The 17,605-nt window shown below is 32.9% G+C and overlaps 1 protein-coding gene across 1 annotated transcript; it reads left to right on the top strand.

Annotated features, from left to right (window-relative positions):
- The first annotated feature begins 1,495 nt into the window (after positions 1 to 1,495).
- Positions 1,496 to 16,181, top strand: LOC132717533 (twinkle mtDNA helicase-like). The gene is made up of 13 exons (XM_060701020.1): positions 1,496 to 2,284; positions 2,611 to 2,704; positions 3,400 to 3,550; positions 4,788 to 4,969; positions 6,200 to 6,365; positions 7,140 to 7,261; positions 7,949 to 8,120; positions 8,895 to 9,029; positions 9,411 to 9,484; positions 10,133 to 10,247; positions 11,034 to 11,219; positions 12,404 to 12,532; positions 15,232 to 16,181. The coding sequence occupies exons 1-13, from the start codon at positions 1,555 to 1,557 to the stop codon at positions 15,370 to 15,372; spliced, it is 2,397 nt and encodes a 798-aa protein (XP_060557003.1). The 5' UTR covers positions 1,496 to 1,554; the 3' UTR covers positions 15,373 to 16,181.
- The last annotated feature ends 1,424 nt before the right edge of the window (positions 16,182 to 17,605 follow it).

Raw genomic sequence — 17,605 nt, 5'->3', positions numbered from 1 at the left:
TCGTGTCTGGCCCATAACTTTGTCATTCATCAAAGGAATCTGAAATAACTTGGCAAAAATGTTTGTTATAATAAGACGATGATGTGTCATGCGCAACAACCAGACCCCTACCTCCAGGGTCAAGGTCACACTTGCTCATTCAAGGTCAACATTGTCTATTTGAGGGTATATGTCGTGTCCGGTCCATAACTTTCTTATCTTTGAAGGGATTTTGTAAATACTTGCCACAATTGTTCACAATAATGAGACGATGTGTCATGCACAACAACCGGTCACCTACCTCCAAGGTCAAGGTCACACTTGGAGGTCAAAGATTAACATAGTCTGTTATAGAGTATATTTTGTGTCCGGTCCATAACTTTTTCATAGATCAAAGGATTTTGTAAATACTTGCCACAAATAGTCACTATAATAAGACGATGTGTCATGCGCAACACCTGCATCCCTACCTCCAAGTTCAAGGTCACACTTAGAGGTCAAAAATTAACATAGTCTGTTTTAGGGTATATTTTGTGTCCGATCTAGAACTTCTTCGGGATTTTGAAATAACTTGGCACAAATTGTCACAATAATAAGAGGATATGTCAAGTACAACACCTGCACCCCTACCTCCAAGGTCAAGGTCACACTTAGAGGTCAAAGGTTAACAGAGTCTGTTATATGGTATATTTTGTGTCCCGTACATAACTTCTTCATAGATCAAGGGATTTTGAATATACTTGGCACAAATAGTCACAATGATAAGATGATATGTCATGCGTAACACCTGTGTCCCTACCTCCAAGGTCAAGGTCACACTTAGAGGTCAAAGATTTACATAGTCTGTTATAGGGTATATTTTGTGTCCAGTCCATACTTTTTTCATAGATCAAGGGATTTTAAAAATACTTTGCACAAATAATCACAATAATAAGACGATATGTCAGGCGCAAAACATGGGTCACACTTAGAGGTCAAAGATTAACATAGTCTGTAATAGGGTATATTTTGTGTCTGATCTATAACTTCTTTATAGTTCAAGGGATTTTGAAAATACTTGGCACAAATAGTTACAATAATAAGACGATATGTCATGCTCAACACCTGCACCCCTACCTCCAAGGTCAAGGTCACACTTAGAGGTCAAAGCTTAACATGATAGATTTTTAAATTCCGTGTTTCATTTTATTTCTTTAATAAATTTATTGTTGCGTTTGCAGATCTAGCATTGATCATAATTTTGGACTGAAAGTCCTGAGATCCATGCCAGTAAACCTCAATCTTTTGAAATAGCACAATTTTATGCTTCATATAAAACTTCCCCGAGGCGGGGGACGTTGGTAACTCTGTTACAAATTCTTGTTCATTTTGAACTATTACTTTGATTCATATGTATTTACAAAAAGATTTATAATCTGTCAAATTTTGAAATCCTGTTTTCTGTAAAAAGAAATGATCTTGTTGTTTATATTGATCCTTCACAGTGATCAGAAAAAAATGAGTGAGGAGTATTTACCAGCATAGTAATCATGTTTCTCAACTTACGTTCCAGTCCACTCACCAAACAGTGATTATATGAGAGAAAACACAATGTATCAATTTCTTCAATTACAATACCTCACTCAACAAGTGCGATATTTACGTTTCCTTCAATCTCATCTCAACTCATTGTCAAAGAAATGGACTGTGGGTAATTCTGTATCTCAAAGATATACTACAACTTCAAGGACTTATTGCTGTCTGTGCAAAAATAGGAATTATTCTCTCATTAAAAGACAAGGATATGGACTTAGGAAAGAAGGTGAAAGATTTTTGCATGATGGAATAAATGGAAATAATGGTAAAGATGGAAATAATCAGATTGAAAATGAAGCTTACAGCACAAACAAAGAAAAGAGTGATAAACCAGAATGTATAAATGATGATAGAACTAATTTAGCTCCAACAGAAATAACCATGACTGGTACATGTTCAAGTCAAACTGAAGAAAGAAATATACTGGATGATACTGTTGAAGCTAGTTTAAACGATAATGTTAATGAGGAAGTTAATCTAAGTGAGGCTACTGGTGATGCTCATAAACAAGTGGAAAAAATGGATAAGAAAATAGCAGATATTGATAGTGCAGGGGATGAAAATGGAAACAATAAAAGTGATATAGATATCATTAAACAGTTCCTGACTGACAATGAACTGGGTCATGTGACGGGCTATACAGGTTATCTCACAGTGTGTCCAAAGTTAGGAAAGTTAGCAATGAAAAGAAGAAGAAAAGAAGATAGTCTTTACATCAATGCTACTTCTGGTATGCTTTACTATATTTAACATTTTTATCATTTTTAGCATGTCTGTTTTTAAGAAGAAAAAGTAAATAATCGTTGCTGTATTGCCATTGCAGTCATCGTTGTGCAAAACCTTTTATTTAGCCCATTTTTCAAACAATTTTAAAAGGTATCAACATGAAACTTGGAATACTTGCTTATAAAAAGGTGCAGTTGTAAGACAAGGGGCATAAGTCTGAAAGATATATTTTCAGAGTTATGCCACTTTTTAACTTAGAATTTTTGTAAAAATTACAAATTAAGTAAATAAACTTAAATATTGGTAATTAATATATCAATTTTGTCACAGGTTATTTTTACTGTCACCACTGTGGAACTAGTGGATCCTGGTCTCAGCTTCAAGACAATGTTAAATACATCAAATCAAGGAAGAAACCTCTCAAGTAATCAATCTATAATTAAAATTTTAATTATATGTTTTTGTTGTCAGTATCTTTTAATGTTTCTTGTGACAAATAACATATTATTTATAAATCACAATTTGTTGGTCAATTTATTCATTCTTGTTATTTTACATATAGTAAATAAACTATTGGTAACCAGCTATCAAGGAGACAAGATAGCTCAAGTAATTTGGAATAATGATAAATAAATCATGGCAGTTGTTGAAAAAGTGCACTTTGCTGTAATTATGTTCGTATATATATGTATATGCAGAGATACTTTGATAATCATTCTGATAAAACATGTTGATCAGATTTTAGTGAAACTTGTCAGAAATTATTCTTTACAATTACTATGTGATTTTCTACCAAGATTTTTCAAATGATTTAAATTTGTCTAAAAGAATGGTGTTTAAAGAATGGTATTGTGTTTTCCCTACATTTATACAGGGATGAGTTCCTCTTTAAACGACATGTATGTATAACTGTTGTATGTATGGTTCTCTATTTTTCTCTGTTATGATTTATTTATTTCTAGTTGTCCCTGTTATATTGGTCCCCAATATAAATGATATGTGTAATATAAAGGAGAATCTTTTTGTTCATACAGTGTGTTTCCCTGTTATTTTACAGACAAATAGAATGTTTTACTATTATTTGACAGGCAGATTGAGTGTTTTGTTGTTATTTTACAGGCAGATTGAGTGTTTCAAAGATATAGCTGATGTAGTAAGGGAATCTAATGAAGATCATACTCCTGTGTTGAAACATTTTGAAGGTGCACATGATTTTAGGTCAGTGACAGATGAAATGTTTGAAACAATACAGTCAATGTTTGAGTGGCATGTAAGTATATCCTTTGTTTACTATAAAAAAAACTCCCAGGATTTCAATGTTTATTAACCAGGTTTTCAATTTTAAAAATCCTGGTTATTATTAGATTTGGGTAGGCAGGCTGGCATATTTGAGGACGGGTGTCAAACAATATGGTTTTCTGTCAATAACTTAAGTTCAGAATGACTTATCTGAATCACACTTGGCATATAATATAGCAAGCTTATATGAGGGCCTCACTTGGGATTGCTTTTGGGTCCCCTAGATTTCAAGGTCACTATACCTGAAAATAATAAATTGTGATATATCAATGAAACTTTGTTTGTAGCAAGCTTATGAGAAGACCTCGATGCGATTGCTTTTGGGCCCCCAAGGGGCAAGTTCACTGTTGCTGAAAAAGGAAAAATGGTTTCCTGTCAGTAACTAAAGTTAGGAATGAGATACATGTATTTTCAATGAAACTTGGTGTGTGCAAGCTGTTGTAAAGGTCACTTTTACTCAAAATAGAAAAAAGGTTTCCGGTCAATAACAAACAAGAGTTTGGAATGAAATAATTCAAATGTAACTTGATGTCCAATAAGTTCATTTGAAGACCTTGCTTGGGATTGCTTTGTGGCCCCCTAGGGTCAAGGTCACTGTTACTAAAAATAGCAAATCGGTTTTAAGTCAATAACTAGAATGAGATATGTGATACTTTAATTAAACTTCTTTTATAGCATTCCTATTTAAAAACCTAACTTTGGATTGCTTTTGAACCCCATAGGATCATGGTCAAGGACACTGTTACTAGAAATAGAAAAATAGTTTCTGTAAGGAGTGAGTTATTTAAAAAAAATATCTTGGCATATGGCAAGCTTATGTGAAGATCTTGCTTGTGATTGCTTGAATGCCCCCTAGGAATGAATGGATTGGATTCTTTTTTCGTCAAAACAACACTTTGGACACAACCATCATGTGATATAACATAAATATGACCTTGACCTTTGACTGACTTTAACCAATAAAAGATTGTATCAATATTTTTGCATTTTGTAATGAAAGTCAGGTGTGACTGCTGCTTGTGATGACTAATAAAAGCAAATGACTCGAATAAATAATTTTTTTTGGAATAAAAGCTGTTCTGGGGAGTATTTGGGGAGTATTTATCACATCTGCTGAAAGTTCCAGTTTTATTGTTGCTATGAACATTGTAATAATACTATATTTGCAATAAAGTTATTTGTATTTTATTAGTGTATTTTATTTGCAGGGTATAGAAAAGAGAACATTTATTGAATATGGAGTAAAGTGGAGGAGAAAAGAGAATGAATATTGGATCATGTTTCCTATATACTCTCCTGTAAATAAAGTGATCACTTCAGTGAAAGTTTTTAATGGGAAGGTAACTGAAGAAGGAGATATCAAGATAAATACAGTCCAGAAATATCCCAAGTAAACTCTTTCTTTTTTCAGAAAAGTTTATAACAAATCTATTGAAGTGCTAAAAGTTGATGGTGATATAAATACTGTGCATCAAACGTTGAAGATACATGTATATTGGGCATGCAGTATCATTAAATTGCATTACTTTCAACAAAAGTAATGCATTACTACTGCATTACCAGTATCATTACCCCAAGCCTAATATTGGCACGCTTGAATTACTGAAATAAGTAGACCGCCTCCGTGGTCCAGGGGTTAGAGTTGATGACTTCTAATCCAGGTACCTCTCTGGCGTGGGTTTGATCCCCGGGAGATGCTTTGGTAGTTTAGCGCGGAGGAAGGTAGTCTAGTACTGGTGTAACTCTCCAGGAACGATGGTTAGGAAACTACCCGCCTATATGACTGAAATACTGTTGGAAGAGGGCGTAAAATAAAACAAACAAACTGAAATAAGTAAGGATAATAAAAAATTATGTTGAATATATGACTTAAGTAATTATGTACTATGCTTTCTTAAAATTGGTGTAGAAAAATTAAAAACTAGTTTATAAGCCAACCTTGTTACTATATGTAATTAATTATTTGAACATGCTTCCCTAAATGTTCTTATCATATTAAACAAACTGAGCATTTGCACAATAAACATAAATGATAGTAATATTGTAATATTGTACAACAATGCAAGAATATTTTTAATTGATATCTCTTTCATACTAAATTGCTTATAGAAAGGTTCCAATTGAATATTTTGTCACTTAAATGCAGTAACGGGTTAACACCTATTAAATGTATAAGGAGTTAACCCGTTACTGTGCTAAGGTGCTGAATTGTTGATCTGCACTGAGAGAAGTAATAATTTTCATGCTGTTAGTCACACTAAACATCATGTATGAAGTGTAAACACTACTTTCCTTATTCTGTGCATTATTGCTACTTGTTTTATTGTTCAAATATTTTGTAATTAATTACTTAGGTACAATACCTATAAAGGGGGCACAGGAAATATTTTATTTACAATGTTTGTGCACAGGATAACTATAATATGGCCAATCAAGAGATATGATGCGTGCATCAGATAGCTATATTGTGGCAAATCAATAGCTACTATGTTTGCATGATTGTGAAAGCTAAATATGTATGTATGCTATAGCTATGTACCACATGGTCATGTGATAGATGTATGTGTGTGTATCTAGAATTCTGTTTGTCTGTAAATAATATTTTGTTAATTTAACTCAGAGGAAAGATGAGTTATCTATTTGGCTGGCAGAATGAAGGGATGATAAAGCGAGCTACCAAACATACAGTGGTAATCACAGCAACAGAAGCAGATGCAATGGTTGTGTCACAGTCTACAGGCATTCTATCCTTATCATTGACCAATGTCTCTCAACTACCTCAGGAAGTTAGTTTGTGTATCTTTCACTGATATATTTGCTAGCTTTTGACAGAATTTCCAGTTTCTGTTAAAAATTAAAACATCGATTTTTATCAACTACAGAAACTTTATACCCTAACACCACTAAACTCACCCTACCTTGATTATGGTATGGTGTTTTTCTATAGTAAGGTGTGTCTGTATCTAACAGCTAATGTTAAGCAGCCATTATTTCCATGTCAAGTTACACTTAACTAATGCAGGCTGGCTTACTGGCAAGTCATTTACAGCACTAGCATTCAAACAGTTAACAAGAATAAATGTATTGACAAGTGGCCATTTACTGTGAAATGTAAAATCATTATTATTTGTGGGGCACTAACTTTTGTGGATAGGTCAATCAGGGAATTTAAGATTCAACGAAATTTCATTTTGTCTGTTGTAAAATTATTTTGCATGACATATACAGTTTACCTTTTGGGAACAAAAAAAAGTCCACAAATTTAAGTACCCATGAAAATTTTCTTTGTGACAAAACCACGAAATTTCATGCCCACGAAACTAAATGAATTTACAGTATGTGAAAGCACATGATATATAGGTTGCTTCTGTATAGAAAATCATGAGCACTGTCTTAACATATAATGTTATTTGAATAAAATCACTACATATGTATGAATTTTAAGAATTAAATATTTTGCCCTTATGGGTTTATTATCAGTATATGAGTTCCTTCTTTCAAGATAGTTGTGCCTATATTTATATGATCTTTTTTACAGTAAATTTAATTTGATATTTCAGACATTACCATTCCTGGAAGAGTTTTCTAAGGTAATATTATGGCTAGGTACAGACAGTATGGCCTGGGATAATACAAAAGTGTTTTCCAAGAAGCTTGGTGATAAAAGATGCCATGTCTTTAAGTAAGTTTTTATACTGGTATTATATCTGTGATTTCATTAAATAACTTCTGACTTTAATTCATTTAAAACTCAATTTCAAAACTACGATTTAAAAAATGGTTTGTGGAACATTTATTTAATTAAATACAAAATTTTTATACATGTACCATTTTACAGTGCCAACCTAAAAAAATTAAGCGTATTTCAGTTTAGGTCTGTGTGTTAGTTATCTTTTGCCTACTCTATATCTTTTGAACCAGTGGAGGAGAATTGAAATTACTTCTCTATATCAAGAAAGAAAGAGTATACCTGTTTATATTTCAGACTAACAAACCTAAAGAATATGCCTGACATACCTTATTATTTCCATTTAATGCCCTCCGTGTGCTTGCATTTTATCAAAATGAGGGCACAAATTAGAATTATGAAAATGTGCTTTACAATACAAATGTACATGTATGTTTATTAAAGATTCTATTCAATTTTAAAAATCATTATTCATAATTATGATCTTATATATAATATAAGATTATATTCTTTTTATGATTTTACATTACTGGAGTGTCATTAATTTGTTCGGATTTAAATAAAAATAATGCATTTTCTCGATGAATTATAAAACTAAAAGGTATGTTTTTTTCTACAAAATGAGGTGCGGCAGGGCACAAAATTATGGAAACAATCAGGTACTTGTTGTTTACATTTCAGACCAACAGAATTAAAGAGTATGCCTCATGAAGTTATACAGAATGGTGATAGTATACATACAATTCTTGGCAAGTCCAAGTTGATGAGTCATCAATCTATTTTAACATTTGCTAATGTTAGACAAGAAGTGTATGCAGAATTTGCAGATTTTAATCAGGTTTCCGGAGTTAAGGTAATTTTTGTTAGGCAATGAAGTAACAGGATTTAATGTATATACACATAAATTTGTGTCGATATAGTAAGATTTACAATTAAAGAACTTATACATTTTAATGAAGTATTATGCATTCAGAAATTAGTAGTTTAAAATTAACACATGTCTCTCAAGGTAATAGTGTTTATTTGCAACCCGAGTAGTGAAATAACACCCGAGGCGGACAACATTTTAATGTAATTATCACTGCTATGCATTATTTCTCATCATAGATTTAGTCCAGGGGAGAGAACTAGAACATTATGTTTTCTTAAGTCTATACAGATTACTTTCCCCTGGGGAATATTGACTGGATGATATTCATTTCGAGGATAAAAGATCGTAAAAAAAACTGTATGTATCTGTTTAGTTGTCCAGATCATAGGTACATACATACACAGATCTTATTGAATAGAAGTGCAGTGCCTAACAACCATGACTTTTTGCCTTACACTTTATATACTTCATTTTTGACTGTTGCATATTGCAAAAAGTATAAAGAGGGTAGTAATATGAATCACCTACATAAATATCATCACCTAAGTTTAGTAAAGGATTAACTCCTTATATGATTTAATAGGAGATAACCCATTACTGCATTATGGTGACAAATGATATCTTACTGATGACACAAGCGGTGTGCCTAAGAACCATAACTTGTGCTTAAGTTTTAGGACCTCGGGGAATTTAAACAAAAGCTGACCATTGTAACCATTGTGTGCTGTAGTATAAAATGTTTTCATTCTATTTCAGTGGAAAAGATACACAAAGTTGAATAAATTGTTAAAAGGTCATCGTCGTGGAGAGCTGACAATTTTAAGTGGTCCAACTGGGTCAGGCAAGACAACTTTCACATCAGAGTATGCCCTGGATCTTTGTATGCAAGGGGTAAAAACATTATATAGTAACAATATTATACAGCATGTGACTTAATTATTCAAAAAAAGTTTGAATGTCTGATAATTGTTGAATAATTATAATTGCTGTTATTGATAATGTGGTGTTTTTAAACATGATTGTTCAATAAAAAAATTTGGAAAAAAATAGATTTACTGTAAGTTAATATGATTTTTCGGTTAACACCTTCTATCATGTCTATATATCACTTTTGGTGAACACCTGATATTATTTCTAAATATAGCTCTAGGTAAATGCCTTATATCATGTCTATATTATTCTAGGTAAATACCTAATATCATGTCTGTATATCACTCTAGAGAACTTATATTATTCTATATAAACACATGACATGCCTTTATATTTCTCCAGGTAAACACTTTATGGGGAAGTTTTGAGATCAGCAATGTAAGATTGATTAAAATGATGATGCAGCAATTTTGTGAGTAAGTTGTTTCATTTTTTCTTTCAATGAATGGATAGATGCTTAACTGAATGGTACCTTATGTTAAACATTTTATCTGGTATTCAAGATTTATCATTTTGTGATTGTTGTAAGGTACTACCCTTTGGCTGTTAAATGATAACATGGCATTTATGGGTGTACCATTTTGTGGCTGTTATATGTCATTAGTGACTGTGTGTGCACCATCTTGCTATGGTTATATGGCAGTACTTGGTGTTACTTCTTGTGGTTGTTATATAACAGTTGTAAAAAGTATTACCCTATGCTTGTTATATGGTCTTTTTGGATGTACCGTCATGTGACTGTTATATGGTGGTTATGGTTGTATTATCTTACAATTGTTATATAACAATTGAAGGGGGTACTATCGTTTGGCTGTTATATTGCCTTACTTGGTGTACCATCTAATGGCTGTTATATGGCAGTAGTGTTTGAATTATCTTGTTGCTGTTATATGGCAGTTGTGGGTGAACCATTCTATGACTGCTATATAACAGAAGTAGAGGTATTATCCTTTGGTTGTTATATGGCCCTTGTTGGTGTACCATCTATTGGCTGTTATATGGCAGTAGTGGGTTGTAAGTTGGTTAAAGAAATCATATAATCAAGTGTAATATTTAAATTACAGGAAGAGTATATCCAAGCATCTAGATGAGTTTGATGCTATAGCTGAAGATTTTGCTACTTTACCCATGTATTTTATGGCCTATTATGGTGAAGAGCAAATGAGGAATGTTCTTGAAGTGAGTATTTCATCTGTCACTTAGTGGCTTTATGTAATGCTACCATTGATAAAATGTAACATATTTTCTATAATCACATTAAATAAACTGCGTGATAAAACTGGAGCAAACATTTATTTTCTTCTGTTACAAAGCCTACAGGATTTGTATGGCAATCAAATGAAACTGAATTGTTCTTCCATCAAGATCCTATTCTTAGAAATGGCTGATCAGATTCTTATGAACATTGACATGAATACATTAGTAAAAAATCTGTTAAAATCTATTCATGGGTTATTAAGATATACTAGAACCTTTAGGTCCTCTACAAAACGTTTTATAAAGCGTAGGTCAAAATTGCAGATGTTGTGTGAGAAAGGTATTATAATGCATTTACCTGTAAAAAATGTTTGAATTTTTTCTTGTCAGAAACTAGAAGGCCGCTAGCTTCAGTATTCATCATGTAGCATTACTTATTGTTCCTCTTTAAAATTGTATTTATAAGTCATATTTGACATTTTTGATAGGGTTAGTTTTGTTAGAATACTTAGAATGATAAAAAAAAATTGCATTTGAACATATTCTTTTTAGAATCTAAAAGGCCCAGAGCATATTAATGCTTATTTGGAATTAATCATTTCCTGATTTGTTTCAAGAAATTAATATGCATTGAGACAAAAATGTCCCACCTTTGGTAAGTAATTGTTTGCTTCTATTTACTCTGCTGAGTGATATAATTATTTTTATCTCATTTTTTTTATATAAAAACCTGTCAGATTATGTCTTGTTTTATAAATCTGTTTACAGGCGATGTCACATGCTGTGTATATACATGACATAAGTCATGTGATTGTTGACAATCTGCAGTTTATGATTGGAATGGACTACAATGAGAGGAACAGGTTCTTCAAACAGGACCAGGTTGTCTCATCATTCCGGAACTTTGCTACAGAGAAAAATTGCCATGTAACATTGATTATTCATCCAAGAAAGGTAAAATATATATTGACAATTTTATGTGTACATAAAACTATCTCTCTAGGTAAAATATAATAACAATTATATGTACATATAACTAGAGCTTTAGGTAAATTATAATAACAATACACTAAAGCTGTAACTATTGTACATGTATACATATATATAACTAAAGCAACAGATAAAATGATCTATTCTAGTACTATATTATTATAAATGTGATCATTGCAATTCAGAATGGTTAATTTGATGTTTTTAGTGGTAAATAAGCTATAGAGAGAAATGTTTAATTTTAAAAATTGCAACACCTGGCCCCGTGTTCATTAAGAAAAGATCAGGATCAGGATCAAGTGATCCTGATTTTATTTTCATTGTTTAATGTTACTAAAATTATTTGTGTTTTGTTGAATTAAATTGTAAATATTCAAAATGTTAAAATATGCTGATTTGCAAAGAAAACAAACTATTTTGGGATAAAATCAAGAAATAACAAAACAAATACAAAAATATTTGGATCAAAATAAGGATCAATTTTAGGATCAGGATCAATATTTGGATCAACCGTAAAATGCCCATATCTTGCAAAATTAACAATTAATTTATTCTAAAATTTCATATACTTGCAATTTCAAGTCCAGTTTTATCAAATTTATAATCAGATATTTATCTATGAGGATAAACAATGAAGAATATCAGGGTTTTCAAATTTGATCCTGATCTTGATCCTGATCCTTAAATCTTTGTGAACACGGGGCCTGAGGTTAGACAAAATCATCTTTCCTGTTACGGCACCATATAACCTATACTGTGTTGCTGCACCCTAAAAACAACCAAACAAACAAAAATATGCCACAGATTAAAACATTGATTCACAGAGCTAAGTTACTGATAGTGTGAGGGTAAATGGAGATATTTGAAACATTGATATTTTGTATTGATATATGAGCCGGGTCATGACAAAACCAACATAGTGCGTTTGCGACCAGCATGGATCCAGACCAGCCTGCCCATCCTCACAGTCTGATCAGGATCCATGCTGTTCGCTATCAGTTTCTCTACTTGTAATAGAGTTGGTAAACGAACAGCATGGATCCTGATCAGACTGCGCAGATGCGCAGGCTGGTCTGTATCCATGCTGGTCGCAAACCCATTATGTTGGCTTTGTCATGGCACGGCTCATATCAGCTAAATGTTTTCAGTTGAATGAGACAGAAGAGTTATCAACAGCATCTATTTTTGGAAGTGCTAAAGTTACCCAGGAGGCTGACAATATATTACTGATACAGGATCAGAGACTTACCAAATCCTCCAGGAAAAAATATGTCCAGGTAATGTGATAAATGTTAAAGGGACACCACTGACGTTTTTTGACATGACAGGACTGGAAATAATTTTTCCATTTGATTGAAATTTAATACAGTTATCCGAGTACTATTCAACTTTTTTCTTTTTGAAGAGTAATTATCTGTGATTATCTCCCTTGGATGCACATTACGATACACACGAAATACTACCGAAAACATCTTTAAGTGATTTTCTGCAGGCACTAACTGGTCTGTCTTTTGCAGCCATCTGGCAGAAACTTGACACATTTGCAAATGACCTATCTGAATTGTATGAATTAACCCAACAGAAATACCAAGACTTTCCACTAACTCCTTGCATGTTAAACGCCGATCTTCATTCAATAGGTTCCTAACTTTTTCAACATTGAACTTGTCTGTAATCTGATTTATATAGTAAAAAACTTTAAAACAAACTTTCTTTCAAACTACAAAAGCTAAAGCTTAGTTTGTTTTACATGAAGCATCATCTAGCTGACAAACCTCTTATAAGTTTGTTCTAATTATAGCCTTGAGTCCAAATTGGCCATCCAGAGGGTCATGGCTTTTCCTTATATAGTAAAACTTCAAAAATGACCTTGAAAACTGCATGGGCTATAAACATGAAACATAGTCAGAGGAACAACAACAAAAATTATTCAAATTTATTATTGTAGCCCTGGAGTCAAAATTGGCCCTACCTCAGGGGAACATAGATTTTCTTTGTATGTGACATTTCATAGCAGCCAGTGACATTCCATAGCAGTCATGCATTTCAGGAGCAGCCAGTGACTTTCCATACCAACCACTGACTCAGTACCAACCACTGACTTTCTATAGCAATCACTGACTTCTCATAGCAACAAGTGACTTCCCATAGCAACCATTGACTTACATAGGAACCATTGACATTCCATGGCAACCATAAACCTCTTTAGCAACCAGTGACTTTCCAAAACAACCAGTGACTTTCACAAACAACCAGTGCCTTTCTATGGCAACCATTGACTCTCAATGGTAACCAGTGCATTTCAATGCAATCACTGACTTCCATAGCAACAAGTGATTTTTCATAGTAACCAGTGACTTCCCATAGCAACCACTGAGTACCATAGCAACCACTGACTTTCCATAGCAACCTTTTATTTCCATAGCAACCAGTAACTTTCTTTAATAACAATAGCTTTCCTTAGCAACCAGTGACTCCCATAGCAATCAGTGTCTCACAAAGTAACCATTGACTTTTCTTAGCAACCATAGATATCTTTAACACCTAATGACTTGCCATAACAACCAGTGACATTCCATATCAACTGTTAACTTTCCATTGCAACCAGTATCTTTCCATGGCAACCATTGACTTTCTATGGCAACCATTGAATTTCATAGCAACCATTGACTTTCAGTAGCCACCATTGACTTTCCATAGCAACCATTATCTTCCATGGCAACCATTGAATTTCCTCAGCAACCAGTAACCAATATTGCAACCATTGACTTCCATAGCAACCACTAACTTTCCTTAGCAACCATTGACTTCCTAGCAACCATAGACTCCCATGGCAGCCACTGACTTTTCCATAGCAACCAGTAACCAATATTGCAACCATTGACTTCCATAGCAACCACTAACTTTCCTTAGCAACCATTGACTTCCTAGCAACCATAGACTCCCATGGCAGCCACTGACTTTTCCATAGCAACCAGTAACCAATATTGCAACCATTGACTTCCATAACAACCAGTGACATTTCATAGCAACTACAGAATTCTGTGGCAGCCATTGACTTGCCATAGCAACCTTTATCATAGCAACCAGTGACTTCCATAGCAACCATTGACTTATATAGCAACTTGTGACTTTCAAGAGGAACAAAGCTTTCCATAGCAACTAGTGACTCGCATAGCAACCAGTAACTTTCAGTTGTAACCATAGGCTTCTGAAGCACCAGGTATATTTTCATAACATCTAGTGACTTGCCATGATAGCAACCATTGACTTTCCATAGCAACCAGTGACTTCTGTTGCAGACATTGATTTTCCATAGCAACCATTAATTTTCCATAGCAACCATTGTCTTTCCGTGAGAACTATTTACTTTTTATAAGAACCATTGACTTTGCATAGCAACTGCTTGCTTTCTGTCACAACCAGTGACTTCTATAGCAACCAGTGATTTCATAGCAGCCTTTGATTTTTCATAGCAAAATGTAAATTTCCATAGCAACAATGACTTACATAGCAAACATTGACTTTTACATAGCAATCATTGACTTCCATATCAAACATTTACTTTTATTAGCAACGAGTTAATCTACCATTGAATTTCATAGCATTTAGTGACTTCTCAGGAAACCACTGATTATGTCTAGCAACTTCTTTAGAAACTATTGTTTACCCATAGCAAAAGCAACCAGTAATTTTTACACATGCACTATTTCATATACAAATATGAACTTTATGATATCGGTTTAAGATTTAGATTTTTTATCTGCTTTTTGATTTTTTATTTGTTTATACATGCAGTTTACAATATTGCTTGTTCCTTGTCATTAAGAGTATTTATATTCAGTTGAGCGATATAAGGGCCATCATGACCCTCTTGTTTTTGTGCTTATTGGGATGGGATGTTTTCGTGAACTGTTTTGCTTAAAGAATTGTGTTTCCATTATGGTATGACTATTATTTTCTTATTTTCATTTAGATTGCCAAAAATAGATTTGATGGTGACCTTGGAATTATGACATTGAACTTCAATAAAGAAAACTTGACATTTGAGACAAAAGAGAAAAAGAAATCCAAAATGTTAGATGAAATGGAAGAGGAACAGGAAGATGAGAACTGATATAAAATTATATTACTCTACAGTAATGACAGTGGTCTTAAGCAACTGGTCTACAGCTAGCTTACAAATTGTTAATTAGTACTCAGGTGCCCGTTCCTACCTGAAATAATGCACAGAGGGGCATACAAGATCTTCATCCACCAGAAAAGCTGGCAAGTTGCCTATGACCTTTTACAGTTTTGGTGCGATGTAAAACCAAACCAAAGAAAAAATAAAGCTTCCCTTTTTCACGGGTACTGTTTCATAATTACAGACTTTATCAGAGTCTCTAAACTTGACTAATTGAAAAATAGGGAGAGCTATTGTTTTCAACCAGGTGTTGGCAGCACACATTGCTCAAGTTTTTGCATGGAAGTTGGTATCTCCAAAACTACTGAAACTTCACACAATTATTGAAGAGTAAAATAGGAGGTCACACATATAACTCTTACATGGATTTCAGGCCCTTGTTTAACTATCAGGAACTGTGAATAGTCAAGCACACTGCCCCCTACTGACAGCTCTTGTCACTTATATTAGATTTCATTGCTCTGGAAGGATTTACCAATCTGAATAGCTGGGAAATCTGCCTAGTTTTAACAGAACATTCATAAAAAATATCATGTCTTCAACTTATTGCAGGCCAGTATAAACTAGGATAGATTTTTGTCAAAATGACTGTCAAGAGAATGATCATGGTCTGTGGCATAGTTTTTCTCACTTTTACCATGTTTGTTGAAATATTTAAACAAGCATTTTGAATCTTTATTTAGTTTTTATGAGAACTGTGGTAGGCTGTCTATTCTAGTCTATTTTACAGTTTATGGAGAACAAATTAAAAAAAAAGACAAATTGTGTGTGTGAAAAGGGACATTTTCATAAAAATAGAACAAATTGTGTGTGTGAAAAGGAACTTTTTCATAAAAATAGAACAAATTGTGTCTGAAAAAGGACATTTTCATAAAAAGAGAACTAATTGTGTGTGAAAAAGGACATTTTTATAAAGATAGAACAAACTGTGTGTGTGAAAAGGGACATTTTCATAAAAATAGAACAAATTGTGTCTGAAAAAGGACATTTTCATAAAAAGAGAACTAATTGTGTGTGAAAAAGGACATTTTTATAAAAATAGAACAAATTGTGTGTGAAAAAGGACATTTTCATAAAAAAAGAACAAATTGTGTGTAAAAAGGACATTTTCATAAAAAAAGAAACAAATTGTGTGTGAAAAAGGACATTTTCATAAAAATAGAACAAATTGTGTGTGAAAAAGGACATTTTTATAAAGATAGAACAAATTGTGTGTGTGAAAAAGGACATTTTTATAAAAAGAGAACCAATTGTGTGTGAAAAAGGAAATTTTGATAATAAGAAAAATTTGTGTGTGAAAAAGGACAAGTTGTGTGTAACAAAGAACATTTATATATATATAAAAAAAGAACAAAATGTATGTGAAAAGGACATTTTCATAAAAAAGGAGAAACAACTGTGTGTAAAAAAGGGATATTTTCTTGAAATAATATGCCTCCATAAAAGAAATATTTGGGACCATATTGTTGCCATTTCTTTCATCCTTCTGTTACAGGCATATTTTGAAGAATTTGTTAAATATCTTTGTATGAAGATACAATACATAGAACAAAGTGGTTTGTGTCCAATTGTGTTCATGTCTTGAAGGGGTTTCTGTGTTTTCTCTTTAACCTTATTAAGTTAGAATTTACATACTGGTATTTATTGGTGCTACTTTATTTTAACTTAGATAGGGTACAAGTTTTACCAAGTACGAATCATTGAGGCATAAATTTGATTTTCTGCTATTGCTGGTAATAGTTTCTCCCCAACCTGTGGTGAAAATTTTAACAATCTTAACATCTAGAATTTAAAAAAATATTGATACTTACCAATTAAAATGACATTATGCCTATCTGAGTGTAATTGTTGGGTGTTCAGGTCAAAGTCCAAATAACTTCAGATTTTGCCATAATTGCATTTAATTTTATAGTCTAGTTCATGTGTATAATTATTAACCTGTGTAATCAAAGAAAATTTTATGAGTAACTATCAGAATGTATCCACTTGTGTTTTCGGATACCGTAGGGAGATACATGTATTATGGTATGATGTTGTCCTTCTGTCTGGGCCAACATCCAATGGGTTATGCACTTCATTTGGGTCATAATCTTGGTTAAAAAAATGAAAGAAACTAGACAAGCAACTGTTCAGAAAGATAATATTTATTTTCACTGGTTTTGTG

Source organism: Ruditapes philippinarum, unplaced genomic scaffold (assembly GCF_026571515.1).
Source record: "Ruditapes philippinarum isolate M1 unplaced genomic scaffold, ASM2657151v2 ctg2076_1_1_1_1, whole genome shotgun sequence".
Lineage (NCBI taxonomy): Eukaryota > Metazoa > Mollusca > Bivalvia > Venerida > Veneridae > Ruditapes > Ruditapes philippinarum.
The sequence above is the reverse complement of the archived record's forward strand: the minus strand, read 5'-3'. Positions and strand labels throughout refer to the sequence as shown.